Below are 15,637 nucleotides of genomic sequence, written 5' to 3' on the forward strand. Positions count from 1 at the left end.
CATCAGCAGATGACAGCTAAACCAAATATGCCGAATACACACAATGGCACACCAGCTATGGCATGGATGGACTTTCAAAATATTATGCTAAGTGAAACACACTGCACACAAAAGGAAAAATATTGCATGATTCCAATTACATGCGGTACATGGACACAGAAAGCAGACAAAAGGTTGCCAGCGCCTGGGGAAGGATGGATGGTATGGGGGGGGAGTTACTGTTTAATGAGGAGAGAGACTCTATTTGGGATGATGAAAGATTTCGGGGGCTGGGGATAGGTCTCACCACATCAGCCCTCCAGATGAAAATGGCGTCGACCAACACCTTGATTTCAGCTTCTGAGACACTAAACAAAGGAACCAGTCAGGCAGTGCCTGGACTTCTGACCTACAGAACTGTGAGCTAATAAATGGGTGTTGTTTCCAGCAGCTAAGCTTGTGGTACAATGATGGAATACTAATAAAGAGTGGTCTGGTGGTAATACAACAGAAGCCACGCTCTTTGACTCAGTAATTCCCTCTCTAGAACCAATCCAAAATACACACAGCTGCTTATTTTATGATCGCTGCAAGAAAATTATACATTTCTATATAATGGAATATTCTGAAAGCATAAAAAAATAACACAGAAAAATGAAGGAGTCAAAACTACAAATAGAGTAACATAACTCGCTATATGTCCTTATCAGAGGAAGTTATTTTTAACAAAAAATACCCCACCACCAAAAAAACCCCAACACCTGACTGATGTTTCCTCACCTCTATTCCAGAAAAAAAGAGGCCAAGATTACTCTTGTGGGAGCACATTAAGGAGGGTCATGCGTGGCTGTCCTTAAGAGGGAATGGAGAGGGAGGAGGGTTTTAAGCAGAGGAAGTGAAACTAACCAAGCGAGAGTAAAAGTTGGAGCTTGTGGGGGACAGCAGCTCCCCACCAAAGCTGATATCACCACCTTCAGGACACCAAACAGGGAAAGGCTGAGAGATACTAAATACAGACATCAGATGGTTACGCGTCATGGGACTCTTACACACAATTCCACTGCCAGAGATAAAGGGAGCCCCTGTGATGACAGAATTTCTCACTAGCCTGTGGCAAGGGGTTTGCTGGGGATTAAAGACAGTTTAGAGAAGTAAAGGAAAGTGGCGTTTTGTACCTTACCATAAACCAAAATTTCAATCTGCTACCTATGCCCAAGAATAACACTGAAGTCTATCAAAATGTTTAAATGATAGTTATTCCTATGAGTTTTAATCTTATTCCTCTAAATGAGTCTATATTTTTGTACTTTATATATCTGTTTTATTTTATAATAAAAAATACAATTTTTTCCAAAGGCATGCTGAGTCTCTTCTCACTTCATTCCTCCATGCTGGCCTGTGTTAACCTCCCAGAAGTTCCCCACTTTCTCTTCCTTTTCCATTCTAACACAAAACTTCTGAAAACCAACTTCTAATCACATCAACATACTACTCATCTATTAAATCATTTACAGCAATTCACTGCTTCGCTGCTTCTTTGTTCTGAATAGAAGAATTAAGAATAATAGAAGAATTAAGAATTAAGAAGAATTAAGAATTAAGACTACTCAGTCTGGCCTCTCACTATCCTCCATGCCCAAGCCACACCCATTTGCAGCATCACCTTCTGGAAGGCTAGCAACTTTCCCAACTCTGGAGAGATGGGTGAGCTCTTCCCTGCTCCTGAAAAGTCCTTCTCTCTATCTTACTGTTGAACTTCATCTTCTAAGTCATAATACATACCTCCCTAAGAAATTCGCCCAGAGGCCTCCAGGGGGACCTGACCTTCTTCAAGCTCCCCTCTGGCCCTGTCACAGGACTGGCTTCACTGGCTTGGTGATAGTTATTGCTGCATATCTCCCACCAGCTGGTGAACCCCTGAAATGCAGGTTCTATTTCATTCCTCCAATAGCCCCCAATGAGATGCTTTGTACACAGGTGCTCTGGAAGCATCTACTGCTTTGGAGACAGGCCAGACTAGGTCAAAGTCAGGGTCCTTCCAGCTCAATATTTGCTGCCAGAGCTCCTTGAGCTCTCAAAGAATCTTTTCAGTAGTTTGTCTCGTTAATGCTCTTTTATCATTTCTCAGCCATGAATGTATCCATACTTCCAAAATTGCTTCACTTCTTTGAGACCTCCTAAGATAATAAGCTCACTCCAGCTCATTCACTAGGAGTCTCTTCTACTAGGATGAGAAATCTGACAAACAAAATGGAGGTACCTAACCACATGCTAATGTGAAAATCCAACCATAATTGCTTTCAATCTTTGTTTTTACATACTGAAAAGTCCTCTCCCATTCAAAGGAAAACCAACCTGCAATTCAGAACTCTCTGTCGAAAGTGACATCTGTAAACTGAAGAAAACAAAGTTCTTTTTTTTTTTTAAAGATTTATTTTTTATTTATTTATACAAGCACTGGGTACAGTCAGAAGTGCGGGAGGGTGAGAGAATTCACCCGAGCCAGAGCGGGGAGCAGAGCAGGCAGAAGGACCGAAGTACACTGCTGAGGGGAGCAGCGGGCGGCAGGCTCCGGTGGCCCGGGAGCAGCTGGGGATCGAACTGGCGCTGTAGAGGCTGCGGGCAGCTTCGCAACCCAGCGCTCAACCGCTGCGCCACCGGGGAGGCCCTGAAGAGAACAAAGTTCTTAATGGTCCTGTTTCTTCAACTGCAGGAAGGATGCTAACCTTTGAGACAGACTTTAAGGCCACAAAACACTGCTATTTGATTTTTACTGGCCTGGGAAAAAATGCAGTTAATAATTTGGAAAAGAAAGGCTGAATGATGGTTAATAAAAATACCAGCGCACGGAGACTAAGTAATCCTCTATACACAAAGTGCTGTTTACCTTATTTCAAAAAGCATTCTTTGTGAAGGCAGCAGTGTTCTTAAACATTTGGTTTCATCAATTCAAAGAGACCACATTTTATCCAAAAAGAATGATTCTACATGGTGTTTCCATAGACATAAAATGGAGTTCATCTGGTATAGCAGAGAGGACTTTGTGGTCAGAACTAGATTCAAAACCCTCTTGTAACTCCTCTTAGATAAACAACAATAAAAAGTGATTCAGGGCCTCCCCGGTGGCACAGCGGTTGAGCACTGGGTTGCGAAGCTGCCCACAGCCTCTGCAGTGCATGTTCGATCCCCGGCTGCTCCCCGGCCACCGGAGGAGGGTCCCGCATGGCGCGCAGACTTCTCCTGCCGCCCGCTGCTCCCCTCAGCAGTGTACTTCGGTCCTTCTGCCTGCTCTGCTCCCCGCTCTGGCTCTGGTGAATTCTCTCACCTTCCCGTGCTTCTGACTGTACCCAGTGCTTGTATGTATAAATAAATAAACAAACAAACAAATAAATCTTTAAAAAATAAATAAATTCAAAAAAAAAAAAAAAGTGATTCAGCAGTGCTGTGATCCAGCAGTGCGGTCCTGACCTCTGACCTTTTTGAAGTTTTTATTAGTTATTTTACTTGATCTCATGGCAGCCTCAGAACTAAAGAAGACTCTCTCCTTAAACCTTTGGCTTTTGTAACATTATTTCGTCTGGAACTCCTCTGAACTTTCAACTTGGGTCACCTCTTCCTAGTCTGCCTGATCAAATCAACTCATTTCTTCCTCTCTCGGCCTTGGCGCTCAACCTCATTCAGTCCTCACCTGGTTGGGTCCACCAGCTCATCACCTGCCTGGCTCCCACCCCACCCAGGGCTATCAGTGGTCTCCAGCCTGAGTATGAGGCTTGCTTGCTCAGTACTCTTTCAGTGACTTCCCACAGCCTGCAGGATAAAGTGTGACATCCTTAGCATGATATTAAAGATCAGTTAAGATCTCTTTTCTACTCACTTCTATAGCCCATCCTAAGGGATGGGACTCTCTCAACTCCCAATTCCATTCTAATACTCCAGTCAGGATGAATTCTTTTTTTTTTTTTTTTAAAGATCTATCTTATTTATTTATGCATACAAGAACTGGGGTAAATGCCAGAGGTGGGAGTGAGACGATTCACCAGAGACAAAGTGGAGAGCAGAACAGGCAGATGCACTGAAGTACACTGCTGAGGGAGCAACGGGCGAGACAGGAGAGGTCTGCTGAGCCACGTGGGTCACCTACCTGGCCAGGGATCGAACTCGTGCTGCAGTGGCTGTGAATAGATAGCTTCATAGAGCTGAGACTTAACCCCTTGTGCCACCAGGGAGGCCCCAAGATGAATTCTTTATAATGGGTGATTTCTAAGCCTCCAAACTCAGGCACACACTCCCTGCCCTCTGGACCTTCATACCAGCTATTTACTCCACCTGAAGACACCTCTCTCCATTCTTCCCCTGTCCTTCAGAATTCAGGCTCCTCTAAGAAAGTACCTCTCAACCATCCTCTCTGGCACACAGCCAGTGAGAGTCAACTGTGCTTCCCCCAAGGTTTATCTTCATAAAGCACTTATGATACTTCACAATAATTGTCAATTTACTAATGTCTCCTACATTAGATTGCAATTCCTTGAGAGTAAAAATCAAATTCACTAGCCCAAAGCCTGCTACATGGTATATGCTCAATAAATGCTAGCTATTATAGATGATAAAGTTCTTAAAAGCTTTTGCTCTACAAAAACCTGTACATGAAAGTTCATGACAATAAACAAAATAAATGAAAACAACTGAAATAAGTATCCAACAACTGGTGACTGGATAAATAAAAGTGGTATATCCATACAATGGAATATTTTTCCACCACAAAAAAGGAATGAAATTCTGATACATGCTACAGCTGGATGGACCTTGTAAACAACTAAGTGAAAGAAGTCAGTCCAAGTTCACATATTGTATGATTCCATGTCTATGAAATGTTCAGAATAAGCATCTACAGAGACAGTAGATTGAAGGATGTTGCGTTGGGCTGGAGGGATCAGGAAATTGGGGTTGATGACTAAAGGGTACAGGGCTCTTTCCTGAGCCCATGAATGTGTTCTAAAATTGATTACAGGGCCTCCCCGGTGGCGCAGCGGTTGAGCGCTGGGTTGCGAAGCTGCCCGCAGCCTCTGCGGCGCCGGTTCGATCCCCGGCTGCTCCCCGGCCACCAGAGGAGGGTCCCACATGGCGCGCAGACCTCTCCTGCCGCCCGCTGCTCCCCTCAGCAGTGTGCTTCGGTCCTTCTGCCTGCTCTGCTCCCCGCTCTGGCTCTGGTGAATTCTCTCACCCTCCCGCGCTTCTGACTGTACCCAGTGCATGTATAAACAAAACAAACGAACAAACAAATAAATAAATAAATAAAACATGCCTCTATTAAAAAAAAAATTGATTACAGTGACGGATGCACACTCTAAATGTACTATTTGAATTGCGCACACTTTAAAAAATGAATCACATGATAAATGAACTATAGTTCAATAAAATTGTTACCAAAAAAAGCATATTTTCATCTTTTAAAAATAACAAGTGTAATACTGTATATTAGTCAAATGACACTGAATTTGGAGATGGAGTGCATGACAAATCCATTTTAGATTTATAGTTAAGTTTTGGTACAAACACAATGGTTCTGTTAGAAACTTGATCTTTCTGGGAAGATTTCAGAATTTAACTTCATAGGACTATCTTTCTACCCTGATTCAAAGCCTTTCTAAACAGACTTCTTAGAACAAAACAGGCTATCTTAGAACAAAACCTAGGGTTTGGTTGGGATTAGAAAAAGAATTAGTGCTTCCTCTTTTAACCCCAACTCAATTAAAAAGAGCTGTTTCTAAAAAAAATGAAGCACTTTGCCTGCTCATCCTTGCAAATGATGCAAAGTGGAAACATCCAATCAATGCAAATCAAAGCACAGACAGTTCCCCAACATCAGTTTGTCACAGGCCTAAACAAAAGACCATAATGAGGGTATTATCAGATTTCAAAGAATAAAACCTCAAACTGAAACCCACTGATTTAGAGGATCAGACCATTTCAAATGACAAGATCCAATCTCTTTAAGCCAGACACTGATACTTTTGCCAAGGTTGCTTTTGAACCCACTCTTGTCTAGATAACAAGAGGTTACCTGTCCAGGGTTCTGTTCACACACTCAGCACAATGGGTGTTTCACAGGAAGACTCACTCTTTAAAATGAGAACATCCTCACTTCCCCACAAACTGAAATGGCACAAATTGGGTATCATGAGGAAAATCACCTCATCTTTCTGACTCTTGGGTTCCTCCTCTGTAAAGTAAGAGAATAGATGAGATATCTTCCAAAGGGCCTCTCAGCAACATGAGTCCATGCTGTCGTCAAGTTTGCAGCCTCCTTAGACAAATTATTCAATATACTTGAATAATTATATTCAAAATAATTAACATGTATCAAGCGTATGTTGATCACTGTGCTAAGAGCTCTATGTTGATTATCTCATTCATTTAACCTGCACAGCAACTCTATAAGGTAGTGTGCAGAAAAGAATTAACATAGCAAGCATGCGGCTGCTAACTTGAGAAAGGTTGGCCAGCAAGAGTGACTCTTGGCTAGGTGCTGGGAATAGGGATGGGACAGGGGAATTCTCACTGTACCTGACCTGTACGTACAAACTGCTGCCCTTTAGGAAATCTGGAGTTCTGGTACTTACTGGCCTATATGACCAGCCCCAAATAAAAACCTTGGAAACTGAGTCTTAGTGAGTGTCAATGGTAGACAACACTTCAAAACAATTCAGTTGTTATGAGTTGATGCTGGAGGAATTAAGCATGTCTGGTGTGACAACACAGTAAGAAAACTCTCGGAAGCTTGTGTCTAGTCTCCTTCAGACTCCACCTCATGCACCTTTCCCCTCTGACTCTGCTTTGCAATCTCTTGCTGTAATAAATCATAACCGCAAACACAAAAACAAAAGAATGATTCATAAAGGCCACAATAGGGAGAAATGAAAAAGGGTGCTTAAAAATGGAGAAAATCTTAGTGGAATCTCTAAGACTACAGGGAAAATGAGCTGCATAAACACTGTGTGCTAGCAGAGGAAGCAGTTTCCTAAATAACTCTAAAACCACTGAACAAGCTTTCTGGAATCGAAGGAAATGGATGGGAAGAGCAGAAGTCAGGTTTCTCACTTTGGACAAAGGGTAGAGGTACAACTATCAACTCAGGTTGAGCTTTATACTAACACAGAGAGTAACACAGAAATAGTGACACATATGTTATAGTACATACATACAGATTTCCTTGTTCTGTCAGTTGAGAGGGCCTAGAGGTAATGAGACCCCTAAGCAATGAGCACATCTAACACCAGATTTAGGTTTCTAATGTCATTCTCTAATAAAAGGAACCACAGCTCTTTGGAGAAATGTTTACTTTTAGGACTGGAGCAAGAAACAAACCAGGTAAGAGCTGAGTATCTTGCAGGCCATAAAGGAAGAAAGTACTCTATATTTTAAAAGTTAAAAAAATAAAACACAGTGGTGGGCATGTCAAAGGAACACAAGAAAGTGTTCCTAAAAAAGTATCCTGAAAGTGTCCCCAATGGTGAAAGCTGAAACAATTTAAGCAACAAAGTTAAATAGTATTAGGGCCTCCCTGGTGGCACAGGCAGTTGAGCGCAGCGCGCTGTAAAGCTGTCTGCAGCCTCTGCAGTGCAGGTTCCATACCGGCCGGCCGGGGAGGGTCCCACATGGCGCAGCAGACCTCTCCTGTCTCGTCTGCTGCTCCCCTCAGCAGTGTGTTTCATCAGTCTGCCTGTTCTGTTCCCCGCTCTGTCTCTGGTGAATCCTCTCACCCTCCTGTGCATCTGGCCTATACCTCGGCTCTTGTATAAATAAAACAAATCTTTTAAAAAAAATTGCATTAGACTGTAATCCAAAGTATAAATATCTGTGTGTTCATACCGATATAAAAAAAAATAAGTAGATAAATAAATGGGGGAGAATAACCCTTACTATGGGCAGTATTTAGAGACTTTCTTCCAAACTGTATATTATAGAAGAGCAAAAAGAATAAGTCTACAGTAGAAAAACCTGACAAATACTATCCCAGCCAGGTGATCAAGGTCAACATCAACAGAAATATGTCATGTTCATAGTATGTACCTCTAATGTGACACAATAAGAATGGCGCTTTGTTCTGGAACCTTCCTCCCCAAAAATTTGCAATACCAGCTAATCATGAGAAGGCATCAGACAAAACCCAACTGACCAGTACTCCTCAACAGTTAAAGTCCTCAAAGACAGAATTTGAGAGACTGACACAGTCAAGAGGCACCCAAGGAGACATGATAACTAAATGTTATATGCTATCTGGATGGAAATTTAAAAGAGAAAAGGACAATACATAAAAACTAAGGAAATCTGAGTAAAATAATATAATTTGGTTAATAATGTCAATATTGATTCATTAGTGGTAGGGAATGTGTAAGATGTCATTAATAGGGGAAGCAGAATACGGGGTAAAGGGAACTCTAATATCTAACCAATTCTTTCTATAAATCTAACAGTAAAAAAATGGCAATTTATTTTGAAGTCCTAAATATGTTTTTTTAACAATTCCTGCTAATACTAAGTTTTTAAATTTATTCATTCAACTAACATCTGTTGCCTATCATTTAAGCACTAATCTAGATATTAACCAGCAGTTAACAAAATGCAGTTTCCACCCTCAGGGAGCTTATACTGCAGTATTGGCAGAAAGATGGCAATTATGGGGAGGGGAAGAGCTATGAATGGATGGCAGCCTGGAACATAAGGGAATATGGTGACGGGATGCTCTGGTGGTGGGAAAAATACAGAGACCACATCTGAGGGGAGAAATTACATATCGCCCAAAAATTAAGTAAAATCTAAAAAAAAGGGCCTCCCCGGTGGCGCAGCAGTTGAGCTCTGGGTTGCGAAGCTCCCTGCGGCCTCTGCGGCACAGGTTCAATCCCCAGCTGCTCCCCGGCCACTGGAGGAGGGTCCCACATGGCGTGCAGACCTCTCCTGCCGCCCGCTGCTCCCCTCAGCAGTGTACTTCGGTCCTTCTGCCTGCTCTGCTCCCCGCTCTGGCTCTGGTGAATTCTCTCACCCTCCCGTGCTTCTGACTGTACCCAGTGCATGTATAAACAAAACAAACAAACAAATAAATAAACAAATAAATAAAAAAAAAGAAAATTAACAAATAATGAGTGAGGGGGAAAAAGTTGTACCAGGTGAGAGCTGGAAGCAGGACTAGTCCAAACTAAGGAATTTATATTTTATTCTAGGAAGTCACTGAAAGAATGTCATCAAGGGCCTCCCTGGTGGCTCAGAGGCTGAGCGCTGGGCTGAGAAGCTGCCCGCAGCCTCTGCAGCACCAGTTCAATCCCCAGCCGCCAGGCACGAGGGTCCCACATGGCGCGCAGACCTCTCCTGCCACCCACTGCTGCCCTCAGCAGTGTATTTCGTAGGTCTGCCTGTTCTGTTCCCCGCTCTGGCTCTGGTGAACTCTCTCACCTTCCCACACTTCTGACTGTACCCAGTGCTTATATAAATAAATAAATAAATCTTTAAAAAACAAAAAAAAAAAGAATGTCATCAAGAGGAATATAAAAAAATTATGTTTCAAAAATTCACCGTGATATGGATAGCAGTTTTACTGATTAAGCATTAAAAAATGGAAACAACCTAAGTGACTACAAACGGGCAAATGGATGCACAAATTATAATCTAACCACACACTGGACTACTACAGAGCCATAAAAAGGAACAGACAAAATGTGGGATCAACGTGAATAAACCTCAAAAGCACTAGGTTAAGTGAAAGAAGCTTGACTCAAAGGGTTACACAACCACATGGCAGCTGCCAGGGGTTGGAGAAAAGGAAGGAGAGCAGGAGGAAATCTTTCAGAATGATGGAAACATTCTGTATCTTAATTGTGCTAGTGGTTACAAGACTACATATATTTGTTAAAACTCAAACAATTGTACGCTTAAAAGGGTGAATCTTTTTTTAAAAAAGGGTGGATCTTAGTATACATTAATTGTATGTCAATAAACCTGGATTTTTTTTTTTTTTAAATCACTGAGTCTATGTGAAGGATGGATTGAAAGGAGATAAGAAGTTGGGATGCAGGGAAAGTGTCCTAGACTATATCCAGCTACTCTGGACATTCTGAGCTTGAGGTTATCTCACAGATGCAGAAGTGGATACATTCAGAAGATAGCAGTTATGAGTCTGCATCTCATATCTTCATTCTAGTCATATACTGTAGTATTTCTACACTTACTATTGAATTAGAAACTTGTTAACTGCACATTCCACCACCTACCCTCTCTTTGAGTGTGGAAACTCTCACTTTCACTGCTCTTTCCAATATCACAGTCACTAACCACAAGTAGCTATATAAATGGTAATTAAGGGCCTTCCTGGTAGCACAGCGGTTAAGCGCTGGGTTGCTAAGCTGCCCGCAGCCTCTGCAGCACTGGTTCGATCCCTGGCCACCGGGTGAGGGTCCCACATGGCGCACAGACCCCTCCTGCCACTCACTGCTCCCCTCAGCAGTGTGCTTCGTCAGTCTGCCTGTTCTGCTCTCCGCTCTGTCTCTGGTGAATTCTCTCACCCTCCTGCGCTTCTGACTGTACCCAGTGCTTGTACAAATAAATAAATAAATCTTTAAAAATAAATAAATGGCAATTAATTAAAATTCAATAAAATTAAAATCTAATATCTTGGTCACACTAGCCCCATTTGATATGTTCCAAAGCCACATTTCCATCAGCACAGAAAACTCTACTGGATGGTGTTCTAGATGTTTATTTCAAAATTTCCCTGGAGTGTTAACACTTATTGATTCCAGAGACCACTTTGGAGTAATTGCCAAGCAGCACAGGTTCTTCACTATTAATCAGCAACGGTGATATCTCAAGGCATTGTTTTATAAAGTAAATTATGCTTCTGTAAACTGTGAAAAAAAGAGTTCCACCTTTCAAACTGGGGTTTTTCTCTGAAAAACCTAAAAGCTTTTTAAAAATAATTTTTAAGGGCCTCCCCAGTGGTGCAGGGGTTAAAATTTCAGCACTATCAAGCATAGCCAGCCATTGTGGTGGCATGAGTTCGAACCCCAGCCAGGAAGCTAACCCACATGGCACAGCAGACCTCTCCTGTCTCGCCCGCTGCTCCCCTCAGCAGTGTATTTCAGTAGATCTGCCTCTTCTGCTCCCCACTCTGTCTCTGGTGAATCCTCTCACCCCCTGTCTCTTTTAAAAAAATAATTTCTAGGGCCTCCCCAGTGGCGGAGGGGGTTGAGTGCAGCGCTGTGAAGCTGTCTTCAGCCTCTGCAGTGCCGGTTCGATTCCCAGCCGGCCAGGGAGCAACCCACATGGTGTGGCAGACCTCTCCTGCCTCGCCCACTGCTCCCCTCAGCAGTGTCTTCGGTCCATCTGCCTGTTCTATTCCCCGCTTTGTCTCTGGTGAATTCTCACCCTCCTGAGCCTCTGACTATACCCCAGTTCTTGTATAAATAAATAAATCTTTAAAAAAAAATTTTTAGAAAAAGGAAGAATGTTTTTGAAAAGGTCACTATTCTGGCCTTCCTTTTCAGAAAGGTAATATGGAAGGTTTCAACTTTTCTTCCCACATTCATGAAATAGTTAATAAAATGGGCTCCTATCCCTCCCAATCACCACCAGGCTCAAACACAAAATGATGTTAATTCACACTAAGGCATACTCTTCCAACTGAATAGAAAAATCAGAAGGAAAAACAGAAACTCCCGCAAGGCAGTCAAATTACCCAATTTACTTTGTTCTCCCACTATGACAACTGCTGCTTAGTTTTAATTATTTGATACTTCACAGCATCCTAATAAAAGGGTCAGCACCCTCTCAGCAGGACTCTTCAATTACCTCTCTAAGCGAGAAGTAGGGGAGAGACTACCTGGGTTTCTGTGAGAATTAAAGGGTTTGCAGATTAGAGGAGTCCAAATTAGCAGGCTCAGAGGTAGGATGATGATTCTGTTCTCAGTTCCCTGTGAAAGCAATTAATAAGAAGGGTAACAGGATTATGGTTCTTTCTCCTAGGAGTCTGGCACTTCCCTTGGGAGAGCAAGTCTCCCCAAGACACTGCTGCCAGTGCAAAGTGCTTCAGGATCCTTCCATGTGAATGCTGCTACTCAAATTCTCCATGGGACCATGTGTCAGAAGGCCCCACAGAGCAAACTGGTTACTGATGTCTCCTCCATTCATTCATCTTTATGGCAAAAAAGGGCATAGGGTTTTAGGAAAAAAGAAACTACATAACCCCCTTAGTATAATTCAGATTTCCCTTCAGCATAAATTACCAAAGTATTGACACAGTGCCTGGCAAGAGTTCAATAAATCCTCGATGAATAAGTGAATGCAATACTGGCACACAGAAGGTACTCAGTGAATACTTGTTGGGAAAATGAAGAGAACTGGGCCTCCCTGGTGGCGCAGCAGTTAAGCGCTGGGCTGCGAAGCTGCCCACAGCCTCTGCAACACTGGTTCGAAACCCGGCCACCGGCGAGGGTCCCACATGGCACACAGACCTCTCCTGCCGCGCCCGCTGCTCCCCTCAGCAGTGTACTTTGTCAGTCTGCCTGTTCTGTTCCCCCTCTCTGTCTCTGGTGAATTCTCTCACCCTCCCGCGCTTCTGACTATACCCAGTGCTTGTATGAATAAATTAAAAAAAAAGAAAAGAAAAGAAAACCAACAAGATACTGGTGTTAGGGAAGGGAGGAATGACATTGATGGTGGCCAGGCTCGAAGAGTATGAAGCACAGTAGTATTATGAGCCCAACAAGGGCCGGGGTCAGATGCCTGTGTTCAAATCCCCAAGTGGCCACAGAATGAGAGGCCATAACTAAGTTACTGGGATTAGCTGCGCTGTGTGGAACACTGGGATACCATCTACTTATCTTGCACGGTTCTTACACTAATTAGAAAAAGAAAATGTAACTAAATCACTTAGCACAAGCCCTGACATCTGGAAGATGTGAAATAGGAAAGGAGTAAAAAATGTCCAGTGAGCACTAAAGTTCCTTGAGCCTTGCCTTGCCCCTGTCACTGTGTCATGCATTCAAGATGCATGCCCTCATACCAGGCCAGCTCTCCGGGGCAGGCAGCAACTATTCGCACCTTGGACGGGTGAGAAAACACGCGCTGAGGGTGCTGACAGATTGAGAGCTGAGTGGGGATGGGAATCGAACCCCAGATTCGAACCTGGGCACTACGTGCAGCGCATACTTCCTTCCAGTCACTAGAAGGTGTTTTCCACTCTTCTAGCATAAACGACCACCCCAAAGCTTCGGCGCTGAAACAGGCACCTCGCAGGCAGTCCCTTTTATGGGCACCCCCTTCCCACCCCCCCAAACCCCTCACCCCCGCTCCTCGCCCCCAGTTCCGTGAGGCAGGGTTAATGAAGCTCAGTGAAGTTGTGCAACTCAGTGTAATTCTGCAACTTGCCCGAAGTCATCAAGCGTGACCCCCAATTCCGATGTTGGGGAGCAAACACCCCTCGCTCACTCGCCTCCTCGTGGGGAGCCTCTCCTCAGCACTCACTAGTACGCAACCTCTGCGCTTGGTGCCCAAGGCAGACCCCGCACTCCGTACCTCGACAGGGAGGCCTAAAATCGCTTCCGTGCCCGCTCCAATGTCCCCAACGGCCCCCAAAGCCCCCCTCACCCGCTCTGTCTGCCTCCTCGGGGTGACCACTCAGCCCCTCTCCCCCGGCCGAGCTACAGAACACGGCGGCGTGGGGGAGGGGCACCAGGAGGGCGCATGCCCAGAAGGCTCCGTGTGGTCCCCTGCTCACCTGGGAGTCACGGAACTCCACCACCACATTCTCGCTGCTCCATCGCGCCGCCATCTCCCCGTTCCCCGCAGCTGCGGCAGCAAAACCGCGCCTACACCCGCGTCCCCAGGCTCGGCGAGCCCCAAGAAGCCCGCGAGTCAAACCCACCACGCCCCACTCCCTTTTGCCTGACTGCAAGCTATTGGCTGCTACACCTACTGGCACCGCCCCTTCTCCAGGATCCTCCAATCATAGCTCCGCGCCGGCCCCAAAACAGGCACGCCCCCTCTACTTCCGTCACTGAGTTCAAGTCACCCACGCTCCTCGCGGCCGTAGACACACGCCCTCGGCCGCAAGTCCTGCCGGGAGTTGTAGTCCACAGTGGAGCAGGGCCGGGTAACACGGAAAAGGCTTGCAGTTTGGCTGAGGGGTAGGTCATCTTGCCCTACCTGTCTCCTCATTGGTGACCCTGGCAAGGTGTGTACAAACCCAGCTTTTGTGCAAATCAAAGGTTACTTCTTCCCCTGAAGCCTGCTATAAAGTCATTGACAAGTCTGAATCCATTACTTATTATTTCACTGTGTCTGCAAGTGTGTCTAGGGGCCCTGGGAGAGGGGTTCTCCACAACTTTTCAGAAGCTGCCCTTTAGGAAAAACAATTTTCATAATCATTCTAAGAAGTGATTTGGTCTTTTCACTTTCTTCTCTCACCAGTATACAGTGGAGTTTTCCGGAACTTCATTGACATTGAATTTAAAACCAAATGTGAGACTCCAGCAGTTTTCTATTAAATGAACTATTAAAAGGATTTGCCTGTCTTTTCACTGAAATTTTTTTGTTCTGGAAAACATATTTTTCTTTTTTTTTTAAGATTTATTTATTTATGCATACAAGAGCTGGGGTAGAGGCAAGAGGTGTGGGGGGTGAGAGGATTCACCAGAAATAGAGTGGGGAACAGGACAGGCGGACGTACCAAAATGCAATGCTGAGGGGAGCAGGAGGTGAGACAGGAGAGGTCTGCTGCACCATGTGGGTTGCTCCCTGGCAGGCTGGGGATCAAACTTGTGCTGCAGAGACCGCAGATAGCTTCCCAGTGCTGTGCTTGTCCCCTTGCACCGCCAGGGAGGCCCTGGAAAACATATTTTTCATTGACAAAATGAATTATTAATGTTAATATGCATTGATGTTTAAATGAAATAGCAAATATTGTAATTTTTAAATTCTAATTGGTTACTATCAATAGATAGAGCCTCCTCAAAGTTTTTGAGGTTTTTAATAATTATAAAGATCATAAAGGGGTTCTGAGTTCAAAACGTTTGAGAATGGTTGTGCCAGCATGGTAAGCATTAATTAAGTTCTCTTCTTCAGTCCCACTCTCTCAAATTCTGCCTTAACTGGTTTACTTTCCGTTTCTTTACAGAAAGGGGGCATGACTTGTCTTATTTGGCTGCTGTCAGGAGTCAAACACTGGACCTGGAATGTATTCAGCACTGAAGTGTAAATTATTATTGCTGTTAATGTTATTTCTGTGTGCAAAATATTTGCAAGAATAGACATAGAGGGCTTCCTTTGCCTTCAGCAGTGTTCAGTGTTATGGGGAAGACAAATATGTCAAAGGTTGGGATGACCAGTTCATCCCAGGAACCCCTTTAGTATCCAAACACACTGGGGCAGTTGGTCACAAACAACAGGTATACACTTGGCAGAATTAACTGTGTGTTATGAAAGATTTATAAGCAACGTGCCAGGAGAGGACAACCTAAATGGGGTACCTTACATGGCATCCTGAAGAAGGTGCAATTTGAAACTCTCTGTATAATTTTAGAATTTTAATGGAGTACACTAACAAACAAACAAACAAAAAAAAAACCTTCAGTATTAAGAGTGTAAACAAGACCCTGAGGTGTGATAAGAA

At 44.0% G+C, this 15,637-nt stretch overlaps 1 protein-coding gene across 3 annotated transcripts in view; it reads right to left on the reverse strand.

Annotated features, from left to right (window-relative positions):
• Positions 1-13,798, reverse strand: part of WDR59 (WD repeat domain 59) — a gene marked incomplete at both ends in the record, with an annotated part of 83,646 nt that extends 69,848 nt beyond the window's left edge. For all 3 annotated transcript variants that reach the window (XM_084257789.1, XM_084257787.1, XM_084257788.1), the window contains one exon: positions 13,745-13,798. In XM_084257789.1, coding sequence (XP_084113915.1) covers positions 13,745-13,798 — 54 coding nt within the window. The remainder of the gene's footprint in view (positions 1-13,744) is intronic.
• Positions 13,799-15,637: the final 1,839 nt, after the last annotated feature.

This window comes from Talpa europaea (assembly GCF_964194135.1).
Source record: "Talpa europaea genome assembly, chromosome: 16".
Classification (NCBI taxonomy): Eukaryota; Metazoa; Chordata; class Mammalia; order Eulipotyphla; family Talpidae; genus Talpa; species Talpa europaea.